Raw genomic sequence first — 22,332 nt, forward strand, 5'->3', positions numbered from 1 at the left:
GCATCCACCGCATCCCCTCACCATCCCCTCACAGGCGAAGCCCCCTCCCCAGCACAGCATTGGCTCCAAGCAGTGTTCTTGGCCTGTGCCCCTTCACACTGGGGGAGTACATCTGACCGCAAGCGTCGGGGCACACCAGTCCTCTTCACAGTGCCTCCAGCTGGCTTCATCTTTACATGCTCTAGTTGGTACCAGCATGCTTTTAATTACTGTCTTGAGAATATTTTTCTAGTTTAATGCTGGTTCATTTTAAATAAATGGCATGTCTCTCTTCACCATCACAGGGGTTCTTAGATTACGTACTGGTGCATTATCAATATTTTATAGTCCTATATTTAATAATTTAAAGATCTTACACTAGTGCTTTACACTCATTCTCATAAAATTCTCACAACAGACTTAGGACATTGTCGGTTGATTCTATGAAGTTTGTTTGTTTTTTTGTTTTCTGGTTTTTTGTTGTTGTTGTTGTTGTTGTTTTACAATTTAACGTCTCTGAAATCAGGATGCTTCTTATAATCAACACCATGCCAAAGTGGTAATATTGTTTTTTTGCTTTTTTTTCCCTCAGTGTTCATAAGATATTCTTTTATCTTAAAATCAGGGGTATTTTATTTTATTTTCATTTTTTTATTTGTTTTTTATTTTTTTTAAATCGGGGGTATTTTAATTCAACAATACTTGCTAAGTAAGTACCGTACTGATTGCCATTTTAAAGTTAAACACACGGAGGCTCAACATGTTAAGAGATTCGCCCAAGATTCATTGTATTTACTTACATAGCAAGCTAAGTAAACATATTTGCACGTCAGTAGAAGGGACCTTCATTTATCTTCCTTTTAAGCAGTTAACTGCAGTATGAAGATGGGGAATCCATTCCATAAAATGTGCCCACAGCTCAGGCTCTGGAGTTTCACTGGGGCTCAAGTCCCAATTCTGCTACTAAACTAAGAGTGTGATTTGGGGCATTTTGCTTAGACTTCATACCTCATCTGTAGTCAGAGTGATCTAACCCCAGAGAGTTTCTGAGAGGATTAAGTGAGATAATCTGTGTAAAAGCTCAAAGCACAATGAGAGATACCGAGTGGCAGTGAAAATTTCATAAGATAAGGGGGGAAAGGGAACTAATTAGGTCTGCTTTGCTTTTTACCCCCCAGCCCAATATTATTCCAAATAATATAATATCCTTACCATGCCTCCTTGTTCCTATCACGGCAAGAATGTTTTATATGGTATAAACTCTAGTTCTAAACTTGGAGAACAGGTCTCCTGCCCATTCCAGCTCGTGCTCTACAGTCATGTCAGTTCTATACAACATCCTGAGCATGTGCTTTGTGTAAGGTGCCATCCTCCGTACTAGGTGGTGCAAAGGAATCAAGAGTGTAGAAGGAAATTAACTGCCCTCCCGTCACTTCAAATCTAATGATGGGGATAAGCAAACATAAGGTTCATGGTAACATAATGCAAATGCCTTAAGACAAGTACAGACAAAAAGTCTGAGAATGTGTGAGGAAGAGTTCACATCTAGAAGGGAGCATAAGGTGATACCTCAGAAAAGAGGAAGCATTTAAGACGGGCCTTGAGGGCAAGACAATAGACGGCAGATCCTAGGAAGAGAAATGCATAAGCAAAAAATAAATAGGCAAATAATTAAATAAATAAGTAAATAGGCTGATTTATTCTTTTACCCATGATGCAGCACACTGTAACAGAATAACCTTCAAATCAACAACAGAAGATTTTAAAAAACAAATAGCAATGTAAGATGAGACTAGTCAAGGCAACAAAGACATGAGGACCCAAGAGCTTAGAAAGAAGAAAAATACAGACAGGAGCCCTACATTTGCTGCCTTACCCCCCACCTTAGGGAATCTGCAAACGGGATCTCAAATCATAGTGACCAACCAGAAAGCAGAGCCCGGGCATACTGCAATCCTATAAGTCTGAGGGGGGGGAAATAGGAGTTCAAGGCTACTTAAGTTGCCAGGACTTGTAAGACCAAGGACTCCAATAAGGAAGGAAACAGAGTACCAAGAACATTCTGCATACAGTGTCCTCCTGGGGTCTCTGAGGACACCTGAGCTGCTCACGATCAGGGAAAGATGCTTTGAAACCAGTCAGAAAGCAACTGCTCGGAGGCTACAAAGCCAATCAGCTATTTTGGCCGTCTCAGAGTAGCAGAGGGCAAAATGGGCTTCTCTGGATCCACCGACGACGAGGAGGGGGTTATTTGCTCATAACCAGCAGGCCACGCCCTAGGAGTGAGAAGGGACCAGAAATCAACCAGCGCTCACAAAACCTATGATATACGGAAAGTTATTGGGCCAAAAATCCCAATCAATGGTGCCAACGTGGAGAATTCTGACCCAGAGGAAGTGGTCTCTAAACCTGCCACAGATACCATCCCTGGGCGCTTCCCTCCCGAATAACTCTTTCCCATGCTGTGTGGTCTCCAGTAAGGCAAACTCTTGGGGTTTCCTGATTTTCATTGATTAAATAAAATGATTAATTCATGCCTTTTGTCAAATAAAACAATATGATCAAAACTGATGATCTCTGAAATCTTTCAGTAAAAGTCTGTTTCTAGGTTGTGGTTAATTAAATAATAGAAGTACTACCTAGGTAATTTTGACAATACAGATGAAAAAAAAGACAAATCTACAGTCCGACAGGCAGACACAAGCTCATGCTATAAGGGCCTTTTTGGCCTACTTGCCCCTGGGGAGATTTGTGCACAAGGTAAAAAAAAAAAAAAAAAGTACGTATGTAAAGAAAAATAATTTTCAGGAGTACTCTTACTAATAAGAATCTTACGAGTAGAATATACTAGGAATGAGTTAAAATAGGCAACAGAAGAACACTAAAAATAGACAAGTGAATTACTGAGCACGAAGAACCACAAACCCAATTAAAGAAAATCTTATTTAAAATCAAGGGTGTAGCAATTTAATGAGCAAGCAAAACTGTTCTGGGATTACATGAATCAGACATCATCCAAGTCCAATTAAAATGCTAAACTATATGCTATATATACCCACATGTATGCACACACCTATTTTTAATTCCCATAATGACAGTAACGGTGTCATTCTTTGATTTTGACCTTGAAATATTTTTCCGGTAAATGGGATTTGGTAGTGGTTTGTAAATGGTAAGAGTAGTTACAAACTTAGGGGAACCATAGTGGGAAAAGTGTGAAGGGAAGGATTTATTTATACAACTAAAAACAACATTCGGGGTAGAAGTTTGCCCCGAGACCCTTTTACTTTAATAGCATTAATAGACGGGAGCCTGATGCAATTGTCTCAGAACGCATCCTTTTTAACCAATGGAAATAAGTAACTCAAACTAGAACCATTGTTTAAGCCACAATTTACAGACAAGGAATATAATATGCCAAAGACAGGACCATATCCACAGGGGACAAGGTTTGACTTGCAGGACAATCAAATCCATAGGAATTTATACCGTCTTCAAATAAGAAATTGGTTCTTGTGCAACCAAGGAAGTACACTGCTGCAGAGATGCGATAAACTTAACAATGGCAGATTAAGTTTCCCAATTTTTACAGGAAACAACCGTTTCTATACAGCTTGTTATCTCTAAAGAAGTTTTCCCCTCAAAAAAAAAAAGACACTGAAACAAAAAGTCAGTAGAAAGTCAAAGAAATCCTACACGTCTCACAACACACTTGAAATGTATATAGACCTGGACTAAAATACCAGCTTTGCTTTTGTCCATCTGTGACTTTGGGCAGGTTCCCAACTCACAGGGTCGTGAGAGGAGTCAAGTATGAAAGTCACCTAACGCGGCGCCTAGAGCCTTCTATGTCCAGGACGAGCGTCCGCTCTCTTCCCTCTAATACTTACTCAGTCCAGCCAAGATTTGCGGGGTTCTTCCAACGAACGAGGTGATAGATTTAACATAGAAGCCTGGAACCAGAAGAGGGGATTTGCCCAAAGGATGTTTGGGCTTATTCAGAAAAGGAGAGAATTCTCCTTAGGGGTCTCCCATGGGAAGAGAAGATGGGATACGCGGACAGTGCAGTGGCTGCTCAGAATGGCCTCATACCCCCCCCCCCCCACAGTGGCTGCACATGGGCTCCCCAGCTATCATCTGGTCATCTCACCTGAAGCTTTGTTGTCAGAGCTCTCGCTCCATGGCCCTAACCTCTGGGGGACCGGGGTCAGGCCTGCTGAATGGCCCTAAACTCATGAATCAACGCACAGTCCGACTCTGTCCATCGCTGAATTGGTGGACAACACGGTGGGGGCAGGAGGAGGGACTTGTGTCGCACCTACAGGCCTTTGAACTCTGCTGCCCTGTCACCTTGGCAACTGAACACAAGTGTCAGATGACCCTGGTTCCTTGCGGCTCAGGTGGTTCTCACCTGGAGGACACACCGTGCAATAGCAGCCAACACTGTGACCTTGCGGAAGACTTGCTACCTGGTGCTGAGGTATCTTATTCAAATCGCCTCTTAGCTACAGAGAGGGGGCACGTCCTCTCGACCAGAAATTCCCATTCCCTGAAACAGATGGATAGATCTGGGGCTGAGCCTCACCCAGAAGCATAAGCCGGCGGATTGGATGCCGAGTGCCCCTCCTCACCCCAACCAATCAGTCCCCCTGTGTGACAGCACATCTCTTAGAAATATGGTGGTTACCAACTAGGCAAGCAAAGTAACAGGCTATTTCAGGATTATTGTTCCTTTAAAAAAAAAATGATGCCCCCCTTTCGTTAAGCAAATCTATCAATCAATCAATCAAGGGCCAGAGCTTGAGCTGTTTTCTTATTCAAATTGTTCTGGTGGCAAATGTGATGAAATGCAAACAGGAAACACAACAGAATATATTTGCATGAGTCAATGAACTGCAATGGTTTCAACAGAACAGTGACAGCAGGCAGTGTGTTCCAATACCCTAACCTACTCAAATTTCATTTTCACGTCAAAATATCACTTATTTTGAAACGCACAAAATGTACCTTCGTCATTATGTGCCACCTTTTCAAAGATTAAATATAAAAATAACGAGCAGGCTTATGGTTACGCTAGGGTTCCAAATGCTTCTAAGGCTCTAATTTGCCCTCCTAAAGAAAATGGTCCTTTTACCTACGATATATTTTTCACGGTAGGACTAAATCAAACACAAAAAAGTCTTCTTGAGTAATAAGCTAAGACATACTAAATATAGCATCTCACTAGAAAAGGGAGCACGCTGATTAGTTTCTGACAGCAGGAAACCAAATCACAAGAGTCGTTCCTTTTACCAAAGAGAGTAAGACTTTCTAATTTAAAAGAATCAAGTTTTAATTAGGTGAATGGTTTTTCGAGATGGTTGCAAAGGTCGACAGGATGAAAGATACTGAAGACTTTTTAATCTGCAGGACTTGGATTCCATGTAATAAAGCATCCCTTCATGTATTTTCCGAGCATGACCCCATGAGAGCGACACTTACCTCTCCTGTGCAGGTTTACTCTTTGCAAAGTGAGCCTCGTAAAATGCTGACTATTTCCCTTAAATGCTTGGTATAAGGGCCAGGTACCTACCACCAGGTGAATGCATCAAGATGGTCATGATTTACCGGATTAACTAATATTGCCACAGGTGGGGAATCATTCAAGAAACCTGGGCTAGTTGCCAGGGCCAGGGGCTGGGGGCCTAAAGCACCTTTACTCACAAAGCTCACAGTCCAGCAGAAGAGAATTAACCTCAATAAAACGGAATCCAAAAAAAAAAATTAATTAAAAAAAAATAAAACGGAATCCATTGCATATAATAAATGCATTTATAAAGGAAAGAAGAACCAAAAAATGATACAGTATATAATACGTCTTCTGTAAAAATAAACTATTAAATTGACAGGAATAATATCACCTAATTGCTCCAAACTCTATGCACACAGTTCTTAGGAGCTAAAGCGTAAAGGCGTGCAAACACGTGGGAGATTAAATTCATTCTAGAGCAAGCGTCAATGCTGCAGACAACAGCTATTTAATGAATTCCTCTTATTCAGACTTAAGAGAAAACTTCAGGTTTCTCTCATTGCCCCAAAGGTTACAATTTGGCATAGCTCGCTGATCATTTGTCACTTGCTACTTCCTTCATTGGGAAGGATCCTGACATCTTCCTGCCCCATTAGCTTTAGATTCTTCCGGAATGAAGTCGTGTGGACACAGAGGGACAGGTTCCTAAACCACACGGGGAGAGCCCAACCCCCAGCACTTCCCTGCGGGAACACTCAGGTTCCCTGCAAGTCTCAGGTCTACCAGATGCCCACCTCCCAGCAGACACACTGGGCAGCTCCGCGCAGCTACTTCTTTCCGATTTCTTGCTGTATTTCATAACGAATGACTCCAAAGGCCATGTCTGCTCCATTATCTGTAAAAAGCCCCCTTGGAGACCTCCAAAGCAAAGCGCCTCAGAACCGAGAGGCACTGGTTTGTAGGTACCGGGGAGGAGCATCTAGGTTTCCGCAGACACACGGCAGGATTGTAGGAGATCTCGGAAAATGATGACTGGCTTCCTGCTCCAGACCTCCCAACATTCCTGAGAGGAAGCCAGAAGAAAAAAAGCCTTTTCCAGTTGCTGAGAGTAATGAATAGAGAAAGAATGGTTCCGGGCGCCCTCGAAGGAGGCATCTCAACAGGGGTCAAGCTCAGATCAGACCGTGCGTGGATTCCCTTAGCACAGGCCCTGCTGTGGGCAGGATAAGAAACAAAGTTTTTAGGGGCACCTGGGGGGCTCCGTCGGGTAAGCACCTGCCTTCGGCTCGGGCCACGGTTCCGGGGACCAGGGATGGAGCTCCGGGGTCCAGCTCCCTGCTCAGCGGGGCCTGCTTCTCCCTCTCCCCCCACCCCCACTCCTGCTCCCTCTCTCTCAAGTAAATAAATAAAATCTTACAAAAAAAAAAAAGAAGTGAAGTTTTTGATCACTCAAATTAAGGCTTACCTTCAGCATAAGGCAAATCCTGTATATGTAATAAGAGCCATTACTTCGTCCCTTAAGTGAGCAGTGCACCTGGCAACGATGGGGGGTGCACATCCCACCTTTCCCTTATCGGCCCTTATCGGCCTGTGTCTTCCACATACCGCCCGGAGGCCCCTATGTGCCAGGCTCCAGGAGTACAGCAGGTAAGCCCAGAACCCTGTCCCTGTGGAGCTCACATTCCCTAAGGAAGGGGACAGCGGTCCAGTAAATCAATGAAATAATATAACAATTTCAAAAGGCGGTAAACACTATGAAGGAACGGAAGGGGGAATAAAGGCGGAGAGAACGAGGAGCAGATAAAACACACAAAACAAGGGCAGCTCGGTGGCCCAGCGGTTGAGCGCCGCCTTCAGCCCAGGCCGTGACCCCGGGGTCCCGGGATCGAGTCCCGTGTCGGGCTCCCTGCGTGGAGCCTGCTTCTCCCTCGGTCTGTGTCTCTGCCTCTCTGTGTGTCTCTCATGAATAAATACATAAAATCTTAAAATAAAAAAAAGTTGGTTAAATAAGGGGAAACAGGTAAACATCCAGCGGACGTTCCTGGCCGGGAGTCACCGCCCGTCACCCCAGACGGAGAGATGCAGCGCGGCCTGCGGTCTGCCTGCTGCCCAAGGTGGTCCCGGTGGCAGCGGAGGAGCCGGCCCGTGAGGACGGCAGGAGGGGAAGGGGACGGAGGGGACGCGGGCCACGCGGGGCCAGCCCTCGGGGACCGAGCACCCTGGCCCGGCTCCAGGTGGGCTGTGCAGGGCCCGAGGATGTGAGCGCGGGGTGCCAGCTGGGGCCGGGGCCCCCTCTGCCTGCTGTCGGGGAGCAGGCCGCGGGGCAGGCTCGGAGGCTGGGGACGCAGGTGGTAGCACCACGGCCCGCGCTCCGATTGCCCTGGACAGTGACATAGCGACGGCCGGCGACCCCGGTGGCCCGCCACCCCTGGGCCCTGCTGCCCCAGCCTCCGCCCGCCCTCCCTGCGGGACGCCGGGCCCCTGGCAGCTCCTCTGGCCCCGCAGATCCCAGGGGCCTCCCGTCACTCTCACCCAGCAGACGACTTGGCCTGTCTGTCGCCATGGCCACGGTGCCACGGTGCAGGCCTCCCTGGGCGAGTGACCTCAGGGTCAGACCCGGGCCGATCCCGGACCAGAACCCTCTCCCGCCCTCACCGTATGCTGCTTCCCTAAGTAGCTACTGACAACCGTGATGTGCCAAACGGGACACTTCGGAGTCTGCAAAAATACTGGCGCCAGAGGCCCACAATCAAGGTGATGGCCACTCAGCCCCGCAGTGAGATTTCGCCCAACGTGGTGAAGATGTCTAACCCCTTCGGACTCGGTACTGTGCTCTTTTTAGACTGTAGCAGAGGTTTGGGTGCTCTCCTGTCCCCGCTGTGTTTGCCATCTGTCCGCGTCCTCGCCGGTCTCGAAAATCTGGTGGTTATTAGTGAGTCACTAATTCGCGTCTTGCAACAACGCCCACTGCACACACGCTCACAGTTCTCATTATAATCCTGAACTCCACAAAGTTCTTATGTAGAGTTCGGATCTTATCGGAGGAAAAAAAAAATCAGCATTTCTTTACATTATTAAGAACTACGGGACCTAAGAACTCGAGGAGGACTTTGCACTCGCGCAGTGTGCTGGTGGCCAACCCTGGCTGCACATCAGGCTGCTCTGGCCAGGCCTCAGCCCTCAGGTCACACCAGAACCCAGGTGTCTGTGGTCTTTAAACCCCCCAGGTGCCTCTCCCGTGCAGCCCGCAGGGACACCGCCCTTCTAAACCGAGTCCCCCTCCAGGAGCCTCCTGCTCATCACTTTCAAACGCGAGAAAATGAGGCCCAGAGGGGTGAAGCCACTTGCCAACGGTAAAGCCAACGTGAGGCAGAGCCACAACCGGACCCTGCGTTTCCTAACACGCTGTTCAAGGTGCAGTGAACATGCCCGAGGCTCAGATGAAGCTCAGGGAACCGAGGGAGCTCCCCCAATTGCAATGCTGGGTGATCCTATTACCCAGGCTTCATTTCTTCTGCTTCTCCACTTTCTGGGGCTTGTCCCAGATGCCAAAGGGGTCGAGCTTGGAGCAAAGTCACCCAGAGAAGCTTTGCTAGGACCCCGCAGCAGCACCAACAGCTGACAGATGTTCTTTCCCCTTCAGTGGAGCCGTACCCGTGGGTGAGCCTGCCTCCGAGGCTGCGTCAGGGGGTTACCAAAAGCCCTGCTCTACAGCTACCCACGAGAACCTCCGGCTAACCAGTCCCATATCCAAGAACTCGGTCTAAGAAAGTCATCACGGATATGCACCCATTTTTAGGGACATAAGGACATCTACAGCAGCACGGTTTATGCAGGGGGAAAGTGGGGTCATTGCAGAAATGCCACGGAAACAGAGAAATTTCAAAATGTGCCCTTAAATTTAAAAAAAAGCTATGAAACATATGCAATATATTCCCAATGTGGTAAAAGTAAATATGTATCCACATAATGGAAAAAAAAGGGTTGGGTGGTTGGGTACTAGATGGTTTTTATTATCTTTCTTCTTTTGAAATGTTCCAATATTTTCAAGTTTTTCTGTAAGGCATATGTCTCTCATTTAAAAAATATATATATATATATATTTTTTCCCCTAAAGCAGCAGGACAATAAACACACGTACAGGACTGTATTTGGTTACAACTTGTTTTTAATACCCTCTGCTCATGTCTTTTTCCCTGTAGACCAAGGACACGAACCAGGCACTTAACTTCCTGCCACATTCTACGTGAGGAATAAACATTTTAGTGCAAGACGCTAATTAGAATCTCCTTGACTCCACCGACATAAGTCAAAAGCTAAGAAAAAAAAAAAAAAAAGCTAAGAAAAATTTTAGCGTCATAGAATGGTTTTTCAGGACACTAGAAACTAACATATTAACGTGGTCCATCTTTCCAATCTCCAGGTGATTGAACAGCTCTTTTTTTTTTTTAATTTTTAATTTTTATTTTATTTATTTATTTATTTTTGAACAGCTCTTCACAGTATTCACGGAGCACCTTCCATGCACCCAGGGACCCTTCTAGGCTCTGGGAACTTTACGATGAATAAAATAACGTCTAAAGCCCCGTTTCTTAAAGCTCTTATATTCTGGGGGGAGGAGACAGACAGTAAAGCATGTTGAGCAGAAGTAAGTGAAGCAGGGAGAGGGGTGGGGAGTGCTGGGGGTGGCGAGTGGGGGAGGGAGGCTGCTATTTTAAAGAGAGGAGCCAGGGAGTGCCTTAGTGGTGAGGTCACTTTAGAGAAGGGACCTGACACAGGCAGCCAGGCCTGTGGGTATCTGGGAGCAAGATCATTTCCAGCAGCTTTCTGGTAAATAAAGGGGAAAACATCTTTCCCATTCCACGATTCTTTGGGTCATTTGAAATTACATTCCTGATGTAGGGTTAGTCGTTCACAGCTACAGAGTGTCCTGATGGATAGCTTCTGCAGAAGGTGGAGACCAGAAAAGAGACAAATTTGAGGAAAAAAAAGGCATTTGTGCCGATCAACACTTGGAGAAAGTCTCACATCTTTGCCTTTTCAATAGTGCTTTAGTGGACTATGGAAAAAGCCACCGATGATAGAGAGACAGCAGGTTGAACTGGTTTAAAAAAAAATGAAATGTTTCCTGGACTTTAACCTCAAATATGTACCCACTGGAGCACCTGGGTGGCTCAGCCAGTGAGGCGTCTGCCTTTGGCCCCAGGTCATGATCCCGGAGTCCTGGGATGGAGCCCCCCCAGGTCGGGGCTGCTACTCAGTGGAGAGTCTGCTTCTCCCTCTACCCCTCCCCCTCCTGCTTGTGATCTCTCTCTCATGCTGTCAAATAAGAATTAAAAAAAAAATACATACTCATTGTATATCTTTGCCTGGAAAGGACATGAATGAGCCATACGTTTAATGCAAAATTATTTCTAATCTTTAACCTCTATTACTAAGTGTGCGAACACAGATTTCATATAAAAAAGGCTAACAATCTAATGCATAAGCTTCACTTTGATGACAAACGATGCTTGCTGCTACTAAAAAAGTGTTTCTAAATACCACTCATAGGGACGCCTGGGGGGCTCAGCGCTTGAGCGCCTGCCTCCGGCCCAGGGTGTGACCCCGGGGTCCTGGGATCGAGTCCCACATCGGGCTCCCTGCATGGAGCCTGCTTCTCCCTCTGCCTGTGCCTCTGCCTCTCTCTGTGTCTCTCATGAATAAATACATTAAAAATCTTTTTTAAAAATCTAAAAAATGAAAAATAAATACCACTTATATATTATGGGACAGACAAAAAAAATTAAGATACAGAAATCAATTTCTTACCAATGCTTTTGAAGTAAAGGAAATTAAACCTTTTCCTTCTTATAGAAAAAAGAAGTAGAAACACAATCATTAATAGTTTGATGTCAATCTGTCACGCACACTTATTAGCTTACTTTAGGTTAAGCTGCCGAGGGGTTAATCCTTCAGCGTTTAAAATAAAAGGTCACGTTACACCTATAGGCAAGTTTGCCGTGGAACAAAACCACCGTAATTGCAGCTTCAAAAAGAACAATCGCACAGCACGAGGCAGCTTTTTTCCTCCGGGTTTTATATTACCCACAAAATCCTCAAGAGCAGAGATAATCCGAATAGGGTTTGAGTTCCATTTTAACTCAAATTCACTCTGAATTTCCATGATCAAATACATGCAATTCTGGCATCGCCTCATGCACCTGAAGTGAAGAGAGTCTCTAGGGTCTGCGAGATGGAGCATCTTTCTAGGGATAAACTGAGGGCTCCCAGGGGCTGTTAATATGTTAAATTCTTTATCGACTAGGTTTTATGTCTAGAAATGCAACAATAACGGTTATACTCCTTTTCAAAAACGGAGGCTGGTTTCTAGACAAATTAATGTTTCATCAGAAACACATTTGCTCCTTTCTAAAAAAAAAAAACAAAAAACAAACCGGAGATAAAAAGTCCTAGGTTCTTTCTAAATCTTTCCAGATTCCGTGGTCATAAAATTCCTTCCTTTTTGAGAAGCCCGGGGATTTTTGAGGACAGAGCCCTCAGGAGAGAGGAGGGTGGATTTCTTACTGAAGACTGGAAGGGAGACGGTAGGATTCCTCCCAAATCCCCCAGATATGATTTCTAGGACCCGAGCCGAGTAAACAAGCAGACAGTTTCTTGAAAGGCCCAGGCCACATTGAGTTTCACTGCCAAGAATGTTATCTAACACCGACACTGAATTATGGCTTTTAATAACAGAGTCTGGAATTCCTGGCTATTGGACGTCTGTCTGTCTGCCATGGGAGACACAGGTGACGAAGCCCGTTAGTGCCAAACAAGTAAGTGCCTAAACGCTACGTGCAGAGGGTGAGACCGTTGGGCCTGGAAGACTAAGGAACAGCATAAATGACATTTTTCTCTTAAGACACATAGAGAAAAGCTAAGGGGGAAACTGAGGCTCTTAAAGGTTTCTTAGATACCCAGATGGGAGAAAGCCTGGGTGCTCAGGCTTCGGAAGGCCCGTGAGGCGTCAGCAATTCCACAACAGGCCTGCTCGGTTTCCACCTGAGCACAGGAGGAGGCTTCGGCCGCCACCTCTGCCCGCGCGGTTCCATCCTTGGGAACGTTTCCCTTCGCTCAACAGCTCTGCTTTCTAGAGCTTCTCCCCACTGACCCTGGTTTGTTGACTCCATAAAGCTGGGGCCACACAGACTCTGGCCTTGGGGTTGAGACTCGGGCTGCATGAGGGGCGCGGGCCAGGAGCCAGGCGGAAGCGACGGAGACGCGGCCAAGCAGGGAGCACGTCGCCCAGAGGGCCGCCCAGCCACTGCTCTGCTCCGGCCGCCCGTTGCCCTGCTGTCGCCTTTCGTCATGATCATAGAAAAGCCAAAAAACCTGAATTTTAGTAGCGATATCTTGATTTTTGAATGCACGAGGAATAAGTGAGGGAGCTCACGCAGGGATCGACGAATCCAGACCTTTTAGAGAGAGAGAGAAAACGGAGACCCAGAGTAGAAGTGAGTGACCTAGAGCCGGTCACGAGAGGCCGCCTGGAGGAGGAGGAGGAGGCCCTCAGCGCGAGGTCCCCACGCTCCGCTGCCAAAATGCCGCCTGCGAGGCAGCAGTGCATTCACCTATGGGCTCGCTGACGCCTTCTGAACCAAGGATCAGCCTTTAGCTCACCTCCTGTGTCCGTTAGGTCATCGCAGTCCACACCTAGTCTTCACAGCTGAAGGAAAGTTCAACTTGCCCAAAGCCTTACGGACAGCAGTTACGCGCACAGACTCGGGCGACGCTCCACGGAGGCCTGCACGGCCGGCTCCGTCACCTGCCACCCGCAGGCACCTCCCCGGGCCAGGGCTCAGCTCCGCGGCCGTGGAAGAGGCGCAATGCTACACCCACCTGAGCGCCGTCCTGAGAGCCAAGGGAGCTAATACACACAAGGTGTTGGCGTCACGCCGGACCCGGGGTAGGCATGAGGTGGCCAACGTCACCCCTTCCCAGAGACACAACTGCAATGTGCGAAAGAAGAGCACGCGACGCACCCGCTAAAGGGAGACGCAGGACAAACCACACGTGTCCTCGAAAATCAGAGGAGTCCCGGAAGAATCCGTTACAGCAGCCAGTCCCCTCATCGAGGTCAAGGCAGCGGTAGACCAGGAATCAAGCCTGCGGCCCCCGAGGCAGCACAACCGCACGGCAAAGGCTGAGCCCCACCGAGCAGGGGGCGCCAAGAGGCCTCCGGGTTGCTCCTCGGCCGCGGGCAAGTCCTGAAATACAAGGCCGGGCCCTGGGCCCTGGGCCGATCCCGCGGGCCGCGGCTTGCTCGCCTGGACGGCCGGGGCCCAGGCGCTGCGAGGCCTCCTGCGCCGCCGTCTTCTAAGGAAGGAGACAAGCGTGTCCCTCCTTCGACGGCGACCAGTCGACAGCAGGCTCCATCCACCTCCGGGCCTCGGGGTGGCACCTGCGCCGCCAGGGGACCCGAGCTGTCCCCGGCCCGCACCCGCCCCTGCCGCGCTGGGCTCCACGGTAACTCAGCCAGCGGCGGGCGCAGGCCCCCAAAGGCGCCTCCCCTCGGCCCCCTCGACCCGCACAGGGGCCCGGAAAACCTCGGCCCGCGGGCCTTGGCTTTCAGAATTGGAAGATTTTTCTCCGTTCATCTTTCTCTCTTCTGTAGGACAACAAGTACATGGGCTCAAAGTCCAGACGCCCCCCTTCCACAGCCAGGATGGCCAAAGTCAAAACCGTAGCAAGTGAGGGCCTGGGCGGCTCAGTGGGCTAGGCGGCTGCCTTCGGCTCAGGTCATGACCCCGGGGTCCTGGGATCGAGTCCTGCGTCGGGCTCCCTGCTCAGCGGGGAGGCTGCTGCTCTCCCTCCCTCTGCCCTTCCCCTGCTCACGCTCTCTCACAAAATCTAAAAAAATGTAACAAGCCTTGATGAGGACCTGGAGAAATGGAACCCCCGTGCAGGGCTGGCGCGAGTGTGAAGTGATGTAGGTGCCTTGGACAAGGACTGGCACTTCCTCCAAAGGTTACAACAGGAACCAGAAATTCCACTTTTTAAAAAAACAGAGATTTGAGAGAGGCGCCTGGGGGGCTCAGTGGTTGAGCGTCTGCCTTCAGCCCAGGGTATGATCTTGGCCAAACTCTGGCCAACGTGGTTGTTGAAGGGGGGTGTCTTCGTTGTGGCTTTAGTCTGCATCTCCCTGCAGCCTAAACGTGAACGTTCCTGATGACAGCCTTATTCATTAACAAAAAAAGTGGGATTTTCCTAGAGGCCCATTAATTGGGGACTAAATGAAACATGGCATATATGTACAATAGCGTATTTGCAACAGAAAGGAACGTGGTACTGATACATGCCGTAGCACGGACAGACCTTGAAAACATTGTAAGTGAAAAAAAGCCAGCCACACACAAGCACAGATTACATGAATTCACGTACAGACTGTCCTCGACTTACCATGGCCTTACATTCCAATAAACCCACAAGTTAAAAATGCATTTAGGGGATCCCTGGGTGGCTCAGCGGTTTAGCGCCTGCCCTCAGCCCAGGGCGTGACCCCGGGGTCCTGGGATCGAGTTCCGCATCGGGCTCCCTGCATGGAGCCTCCTTCTCCCTCTGCCTGGGTCTCTGCCTCTCTCTGTGTGTCTCTCACAAATAAACAAAATATTTTTTTAAAAAAGGAAAAGAAAATGCACTTAATATACCTAACCTATGAACACCATAACTCAGACTAGCCTTCCTTAAACACGTTCAGAACTCTGAAGTCTACAGCTGGGCAAAATCATCTAACACAAAGCCTATTTTATAGTAATGCGCTGAGTATCTCGTAATTTACTGAATGCTGCCCTGCAAGGAAAAAAAATGCAGAATGATTATATGGGTTGTAAGCATATGGCTTGTGTATCTTCCTGGTGGAGTGGCTGGGACCCTCAGCTGGCTGCCCCTGCCGGGCATTGTGGAGCCTCAAGCTGCATATTGGTTGCCCAGGAAAATATAAAAAAAAAAAAAAAAATCCCAAGTACAGTTTCTACCTAATGTGTATCACTTTGACATCACCATAGAGTCAAACCATCGTTACTTGGGGACCATCTGTAAATGAAATGTCCAAAATAGGTAAACATGCAGAAAGCAGATTAGTCACTGCCTAGGCCTAGGGGGCTGGGGAGGGATGAGGAGTCACTGCTAATGCACACAGGGTTTCCCTTGGGCGCTTAGAGGTGAGGTTGTACAACTCTCAGTATGGCAAAGGCCGTGAAACTGCATACTTTAAACGTGTGAGCTGAAAACACAGATTCTCTCTCAATAAAGCAGTCGTAGCTTTTAGATTTTTTAAAACTAGCTACAAAGAAAAACTACTAGTGAACTCCAGGAGAATCCGTGTCTTTATTTTATTTTATTTTATTTTATTTTATTTTATTTATTTTATTTATTTATTGAATCCGTTTATTTATTTATTGAATCCGTTTGTTTATTTATTTATTTATTGAATCCGTGTCTTTGTGAATGAGAAATCATAATTGCACAAGTGGCAGAAACCCAAAATCATTCAAGAAAAAAGGAATCACGAAGTCTATATGGAAAAGGGAAGGGGAATCATTTTCTATTTAACTTAATTTCAAGGCAGGGGGTGTATCGGGGTCACGTCACCCAAAACACAGAAATATTTCAGGACGGGTTGCATCGCTAAATTCTGACCTTCTCACCCGAAAGCTATCAGTTTCAGTTCAAAAAAAAAAAAAAAAAGAGGATTTAGAGGAGAGGTGAGATTTAAGAACAAACAAGAAAAACATGCAAAGGTTGATGTCAGTTAGCTTTTTGGAGACTCCAAATTTAAAAGTTTACGAATGTAAGGATCCTCTGGTGTATTGCACACCACGTTCACAAAATAAGAATAAGGATTTGCATCTAAAATGTACACCGTTTCCTAAGATGAATCTAGAAATAGGACTCAAACTTAACTAGAAAAAGTAGAGCCTTCAAGTTCTGGAGCTGAGGGTAACACACAGACGGGCGGACCAGCGCTGGGACCTCAGTGTTTAAAAATCAGGAGAGGGCGGCCCGGGGCTGCTCGGTCCCCCCAGCACCCTCTCTGCTCGGTCCCTCAGCACCCTCTCCGCTCCCAGACCCCCCAGCACCCCTCCCTGCCCCGTCCCCCCAGCACCCTCTCTGCTCGGTCCCCCCAGCACCCTCTCTGCTCGGTCCCCCCAGCACCCTCTCTGCTCGGTCCCCCCAGCACCCTCTCTGCTCGGTCCCTCAGCACCCTCTCCGCTCCCAGACCCCCCAGCACCCTCTCTGCTCGGTCCCCCCAGCACCCTCTCTGCTCGGTCCCCCCAGCACCCTCTCTGCTCGGTCCCCCCAGCACCCTCTCTGCTCGGTCCCCCCAGCACCCTCTCTGCTCGGTCCCTCAGCACCCTCTCCGCTCCCAGACCCCCCAGCACCCTCTCTGCTCGGTCCCCCCAGCACCCTCTCTGCTCGGTCCCCCCAGCACCCTCTCTGCTCCGTCCCCCCAGCACCCTCTCTGCTCGGTCCCCCCAGCACCCTCTCTGCTCCGTCCCCCCAGCACCCTCTCTGCTCGGTCCCCCCAGCACCCTCTCTGCTCGGTCCCTCAGCACCCTCTCCGCTCCCAGACCCCCCAGCACCCCTCCCTGCCCCGTCCCCCCAGCACCCTCTCTGCTCGGTCCCCCCAGCACCCTCTCTGCTCCGTCCCCCCAGCACCCTCTCTGCTCGGTCCCCCCAGCACCCTCTCTGCTCGGTCCCCCCAGCACCCTCTCTGCTCGGTCCCTCAGCACCCTCTCCGCTCCCAGACCCCCCAGCACCCTCTCTGCTCGGTCCCCCCAGCACCCTCTCTGCTCGGTCCCCCCAGCACCCTCTCTGCTCGGTCCCCCCAGCACCCTCTCTGCTCGGTCCCCCCAGCACCCTCTCTGCTCGGTCCCCCCAGCACCCTCTCTGCTCGGTCCCCCCAGCACCCTCTCTGCTCGGTCCCCCCAGCACCCTCTCTGCTCCGTCCCCCCAGCACCCTCTCTGCTCCGTCCCCCCAGCACCCTCTCTGCTCGGTCCCCCCAGCACCCTCTCTGCTCGGTCCCCCCAGCACCCTCTCTGCTCGGTCCCCCCAGCACCCTCTCTGCTCGGTCCCCCCAGCACCCTCTCTGCTCGGTCCCCCCAGCACCCTCTCTGCTCGGTCCCCCCAGCACCCTCTCTGCTCGGTCCCCCCAGCACCCTCTCTGCTCGGTCCCCCCAGCACCCTCTCTGCTCGGTCCCCCCAGCACCCTCTCTGCTCCGTCCCCCCAGCACCCTCTCTGCTCGGTCCCCCCAGCACCCTCTCTGCTCCGTCCCCCCAGCACCCTCTCTGCTCGGTCCCCCCAGCACCCTCTCTGCTCGGTCCCCCCAGCACCCTCTCTGCTCGGTCCCCCCAGCACCCTCTCTGCTCGGTCCCCCCAGCACCCTCTCTGCTCGGTCCCCCCAGCACCCTCTCTGCTCCGTCCCCCCAGCACCCTCTCTGCTCGGTCCCCCCAGCACCCTCTCTGCTCGGTCCCCCCAGCACCCTCTCTGCTCGGTCCCCCCAGCACCCTCTCTGCTCGGTCCCCCCAGCACCCTCTCTGCTCCGTCCCCCCAGCACCCTCTCTGCTCGTCCCCCCAGCACCCTCTCTGCTCGGTCCCTCAGCACCCTCTCCGCTCCCAGACCCCCCAGCACCCTCTCTGCTCGGTCCCCCCAGCACCCTCTCTGCTCGGTCCCCCCAGCACCCTCTCTGCTCGGTCCCCCCAGCACCCTCTCTGCTCGGTCCCCCCAGCACCCTCTCTGCTCGGTCCCCCCAGCACCCTCTCTGCTCGGTCCCCCCAGCACCCTCTCTGCTCCGTCCCCCCAGCAGCTCTCCCTGCCCCGTCCCCCCAGCACCCTCTCTGCTCGGTCCCCCCAGCACCCTCTCTGCTCGGTCCCTCAGCACCCTCTCCGCTCCCAGACCCCCCAGCACCCTCTCTGCTCCGTCCCCCCAGCACCCTCTCTGCTCCGTCCCCCCAGCACCCTCTCTGCTCGGTCCCCCCAGCACCCTCTCTGCTCGGTCCCCCCAGCACCCTCTCTGCTCGGTCCCTCAGCACCCTCTCCGCTCCCAGACCCCCCCAGCACCCCTCCCTGCCCCGTCCCCCCAGCACCCCTCTCTGCTCGGTCCCCCCAGCACCCTCTCTGCTCGGTCCCCCCAGCACCCTCTCTGCTCGGTCCCCCCAGCACCCTCTCTGCTCTGTCCCCCCAGCACCCTCTCTGCTCCGTCCCCCCAGCACCCTCTCTGCTCGGTCCCCCAGCACCCTCTCTGCTCGGTCCCCCCAGCACCCTCTCTGCTCGGTCCCTCAGCACCCTCTCCGCTCCCAGACCCCCCCAGCACCCCTCCCTGCCCCGTCTCCCCAGGTCCCCTCTCTGCTCGGTCCCCCAGCACCCTCTCTGCTCCCAGACCCCCCAGCATCCCTCTCCCTGCCCCGTCCCCCCAGCACCCCTCCCTGCCCCGTCCCCCCAGCACCCTCCCTGCCCCGTCCCCCCAGGTCCCCTCTCCGCCCCAGGAAGGCGGGGCGGCGGCACTAAGGGGTCCTGGGCCCCGAGAGCGCGTCCCCGCCCCTCCGCTGCCCGCGCCGGCCGCGCTCCGCCGGGCGCCTACCTGCGTGGGACATGGTGACGGTGTCGTTGGCGCCGGAGCCCACGTTGAAGATGACCACGGCCGAGGCGTTCTGCAGGGAGGCGGTGCGGATCTTGTCGCGGTACGTGCAGTTGCCCTTGGGGATCAGCGCGATCCAGCGGCGGCCGCGGCCCGGGGCGGCGAACCTGGTGGCGGGGTCGCAGGCCAGGCGGTCGTGCGCGGCGCTCGCCATCACCACCTGGCCGCGCGCGTCCTGCTTGGGCGAGTGCTCCCCGTAGCGCCCGCACTCGGACCGCTCGCTGCGCAGCTCGGGCCCCGGCCCCGGCCCCGGCCCCGGCCCCGGCCCCGGCCCCGGCCCCGGCCCCGGCGCGGGCTCGGCGTACGTGATGTTCACGAAGGCGGTGTACCACTCCTCCCTCTCGGCCGCCGTGAGCTCCAGGCTCAGCAGATGCACGGAACAAAGGGACAGCAGCCATGTCGACAGCGCCAGGCGGCGGCACGCCCGCACCACCGACCGCGCCATCGCCGCCGCCGCCGCCGCCCGCCGCCCGCCGCCCGCCGGCCTCCGCGCCCGCCGCTCCGGCCGCCGCCGCGCCCCGCCCCCCGCCCCCCCCTCCCCCTCCCCCTCCCGGCCCCTCCCCCTCGCCCCGCGCTCCTCCTCCGCCTCCTCCCCCCGGCGCTCCGCCCCCTGGTCCTCCCCCTAGTACTCCTCCTCCTCCCCCCGGTCCTCCCCTCCCCTACGCCCCCCCCCCGCGCTCCTGCTCCGCCTCCTCCCCCCGGAGCTCCCCCTCCGCCTCCTCCCCCCGGCGCTCCTCCTCCCCCGGTCCTCCCCTCCCCTACGCCCCCCCCGCGCTCCCCCTCCGCCTCCTCCACCCGGCGCTCCTCCTCCTCCCCCGGTCCGCCCCTCCCCCTGGCGCTCCTCCCCCTCCCCCGGTCCTCCTCCCCCCCTCCCTAGGTCCTCCTCCCCCTGATCCTCCTCCCCCTCCTCCCCCCGGCGCTCCTCCTCCTCCCCCGGTCCTCCCGGCCCCTCCCCCTGGCGCTCCTCCCCCTCCCCCGGTCCTCCTCCCCCCCTCCCTAGGTCCTCCTCCCCCTCCTCCTCCCCCTCCCCCTCTTCCCCCTGGCGCTCCTCCCCCTGGTCCTCCCCCTGGTGCTCCTCCTCCTCGTCCTCCCCGCCCCTCCCCGTACCCCCTAGTCCTCCCTGCCCCTCCCCCTGGTGCTCCTCCCCCTGGTCCCCTGGCGCTCCTCCTCCTCCCCCTGAACCCCCTCCCCTCCTCCTCCTCCCCCTGAACCCCCTCCCCTCCTCCCCCTGGTGCTCCTCCCCCTCCCCCCTAGTCCTCCCCCTCCTCCCCCTCCTCCCCCTCGCACTCCCGGGTTCCGAGCGCGGGTCAGCCCGGGCTGAGCGCAGCAGAGCTGCCCCGGCGCCGGGGGCGCGCGGTTGGGGGGCGCGGGGGCCCGCGGAGGAGGCGAGCGGCGGGCGGGGGCTCCGGGAGCGGGTCCCGCCCTGGCCGCGCGCCGTGGGCCCCTCGCCTGCCGTGGCCGGGCGGCCGCGCCGGGACGCACTTGCGGGAGGCGGCCCGGGCCGGGGCAGGCGGAGGGCGCGGACCGAGAGGAGCGCGAGGTCCGTGCGTGTCCGCGTGCGAGTGTGTGTGTGCGATGCGCGCGCGCAGGGAGGAGCCTGGAGACATGTCGGGGATCCCGGGCCCGCTCGCCGCGCTCCCCCGGGCTCTCCTGCGGGGCGGCAGCGACCTCTGCCGGGTCGCGGGTCCCGGCTCACCTCCGCTTGCACCGGGTGTGGGCGGGAGGGACGCGCTGAGCTCCCACTGCAGGACGCGGGGCCCAGGCCGCGGCCCCAGGGCCTCCCCGAGCGCACCCGAGGGACGCGCTGAGCTCCGACTGCAGGACGCGGGGCCCAGGCCGCGGACCCAGGGCCTCCCCGAGCGCACCCGAGGGACGCGCTGAGCTCCGACTGCAGGACGCGGGGTTCAGGCCGCGGACCCAGGGCCCCCCGAGCGCACCCGAGGGACGCGCTGAGCTCCGACTGCAGGACGCGGGGCCCAGGCCGCGGACCCAGGGCCTCCCCGAGCGCACCCGAGGGACGCGCTGAGCTCCGACTGCAGGACGCGGGGCCCAGGCCGCGGACCCAGGGCCTCCCCGAGCGCACCCGAGGGACGCGCTGAGCTCCGACTGCAGGACGCGGGGTCAGGCCGCGGACCGCCAGGGCCTCCCGAGCGCACCCGAGGGACGCGCTGAGCTCCGACTGCAGGACGCGGGGTTCAGGCCGCGACCCAGGGCCTCCCCGAGCGCACCCCGAGGACCCGGGCGCCTGAGCTCTGACTGACTGCAGGACGCGGGGCCCAGGCCGCGGACCCGGGCCTCCCGAGGCACCCGAGCGCACTCCCCGGCGCACCGCGAGGGACGCGCTGAGCTCTGACTGACTGCAGGACGCGGGCTCAGGCCGCGGCCCGTGGCTCCAGGGCCTCCCCTGGCGCACCGGGAGGGACGCGCTGAGCTGGGACTGCAGGACGCGGGGTTCAGGCCGCGGACCCAGGGCCTCCCCGAGCGCACCCGAGGGACGCGCTGAGCTCTGACTGACTGCAGGCCGCGGGGCCCAGGCCGCGGCCCGTGGCTCCAGGGCCTCCCCTGGCGCACCGGGAGGGACGCGCTGAGCTCGGGCTGCAGGACGCGAGGCTCAGGTCGCGGCCAGTGGCGCCAGGGCCTTCCCCAGCATACCCAGAGGGTCGGGGCTGAGCTCCAACTGGGCCACGAGGGATTCAGGCCACGGCCAGCGGCACCAGGGCCTTCCCGAGCGCACCTGCAGTGCCCAGGGCAGCGAGGGCCCATCCAGGAGGGGGTCTCAGCAGCACACAGGGTGGGGGGCACTCCAGCTGCCGGTGCCACGGGAGTATGATCCACTGCACCTGAGCCACAGCAGACTCCCGGGGTGGGGGTGGGGGGTTGCTGCCCGTGCTGGGCTGGGGGGCCACTGCTTTGGGGTTTTGGGTCCTGGCACTCCAAGAGGCTTTCTCGTCCCTCATCTGGAAGCAGACATGTGATGTTTGTTTCCTTCTAGAACGGATGTTTTCTCTATAAGAAAAGAAACAGAGCGAGCTGCTTTCCCACTGCGTTTATTCGGGTTGTCATGCCTGGCGGTGTCAACAGGCAAGTGACGTTTCTCTGCGTTTCCCTCTATAGGGTGTTCCCGGGTTGGAGACCCGTAGTGCAGCGCCCGTAGAGCGGCCT

General features: G+C 54.3%; 2 protein-coding genes across 4 annotated transcripts in view; both read right to left on the reverse strand.

Annotated features, from left to right (window-relative positions):
* The window catches only part of RNF150 (ring finger protein 150), a 246,949-nt gene extending 227,266 nt beyond the window's left edge, over window positions 1-19,683 (reverse strand). For all 3 annotated transcript variants that reach the window (XM_041758027.1, XM_041758028.1, XM_041758029.1), the window contains exon 1: window positions 19,114-19,683. In XM_041758027.1, coding sequence (XP_041613961.1) covers window positions 19,114-19,615 — 502 coding nt within the window. In that variant the 5' untranslated portion in view covers window positions 19,616-19,683. The remainder of the gene's footprint in view (window positions 1-19,113) is intronic.
* A 794-nt stretch (window positions 19,684-20,477) lies between these two features.
* Window positions 20,478-22,127, reverse strand: LOC121492750 (collagen alpha-1(I) chain-like). The gene is made up of 3 exons (XM_041757903.1): window positions 21,905-22,127; window positions 21,036-21,765; window positions 20,478-20,820 (listed from the first exon to the last, which is right to left on the reverse strand). Exons 1-3 carry the CDS (start codon window positions 22,125-22,127, stop codon window positions 20,478-20,480), a joined length of 1,296 nt encoding a protein of 431 aa, XP_041613837.1.
* Window positions 22,128-22,332: the final 205 nt, after the last annotated feature.

Source organism: Vulpes lagopus, chromosome 6, assembly GCF_018345385.1.
Source record: "Vulpes lagopus strain Blue_001 chromosome 6, ASM1834538v1, whole genome shotgun sequence".
In the NCBI taxonomy this organism is placed as follows: domain Eukaryota; kingdom Metazoa; phylum Chordata; class Mammalia; order Carnivora; family Canidae; genus Vulpes; species Vulpes lagopus.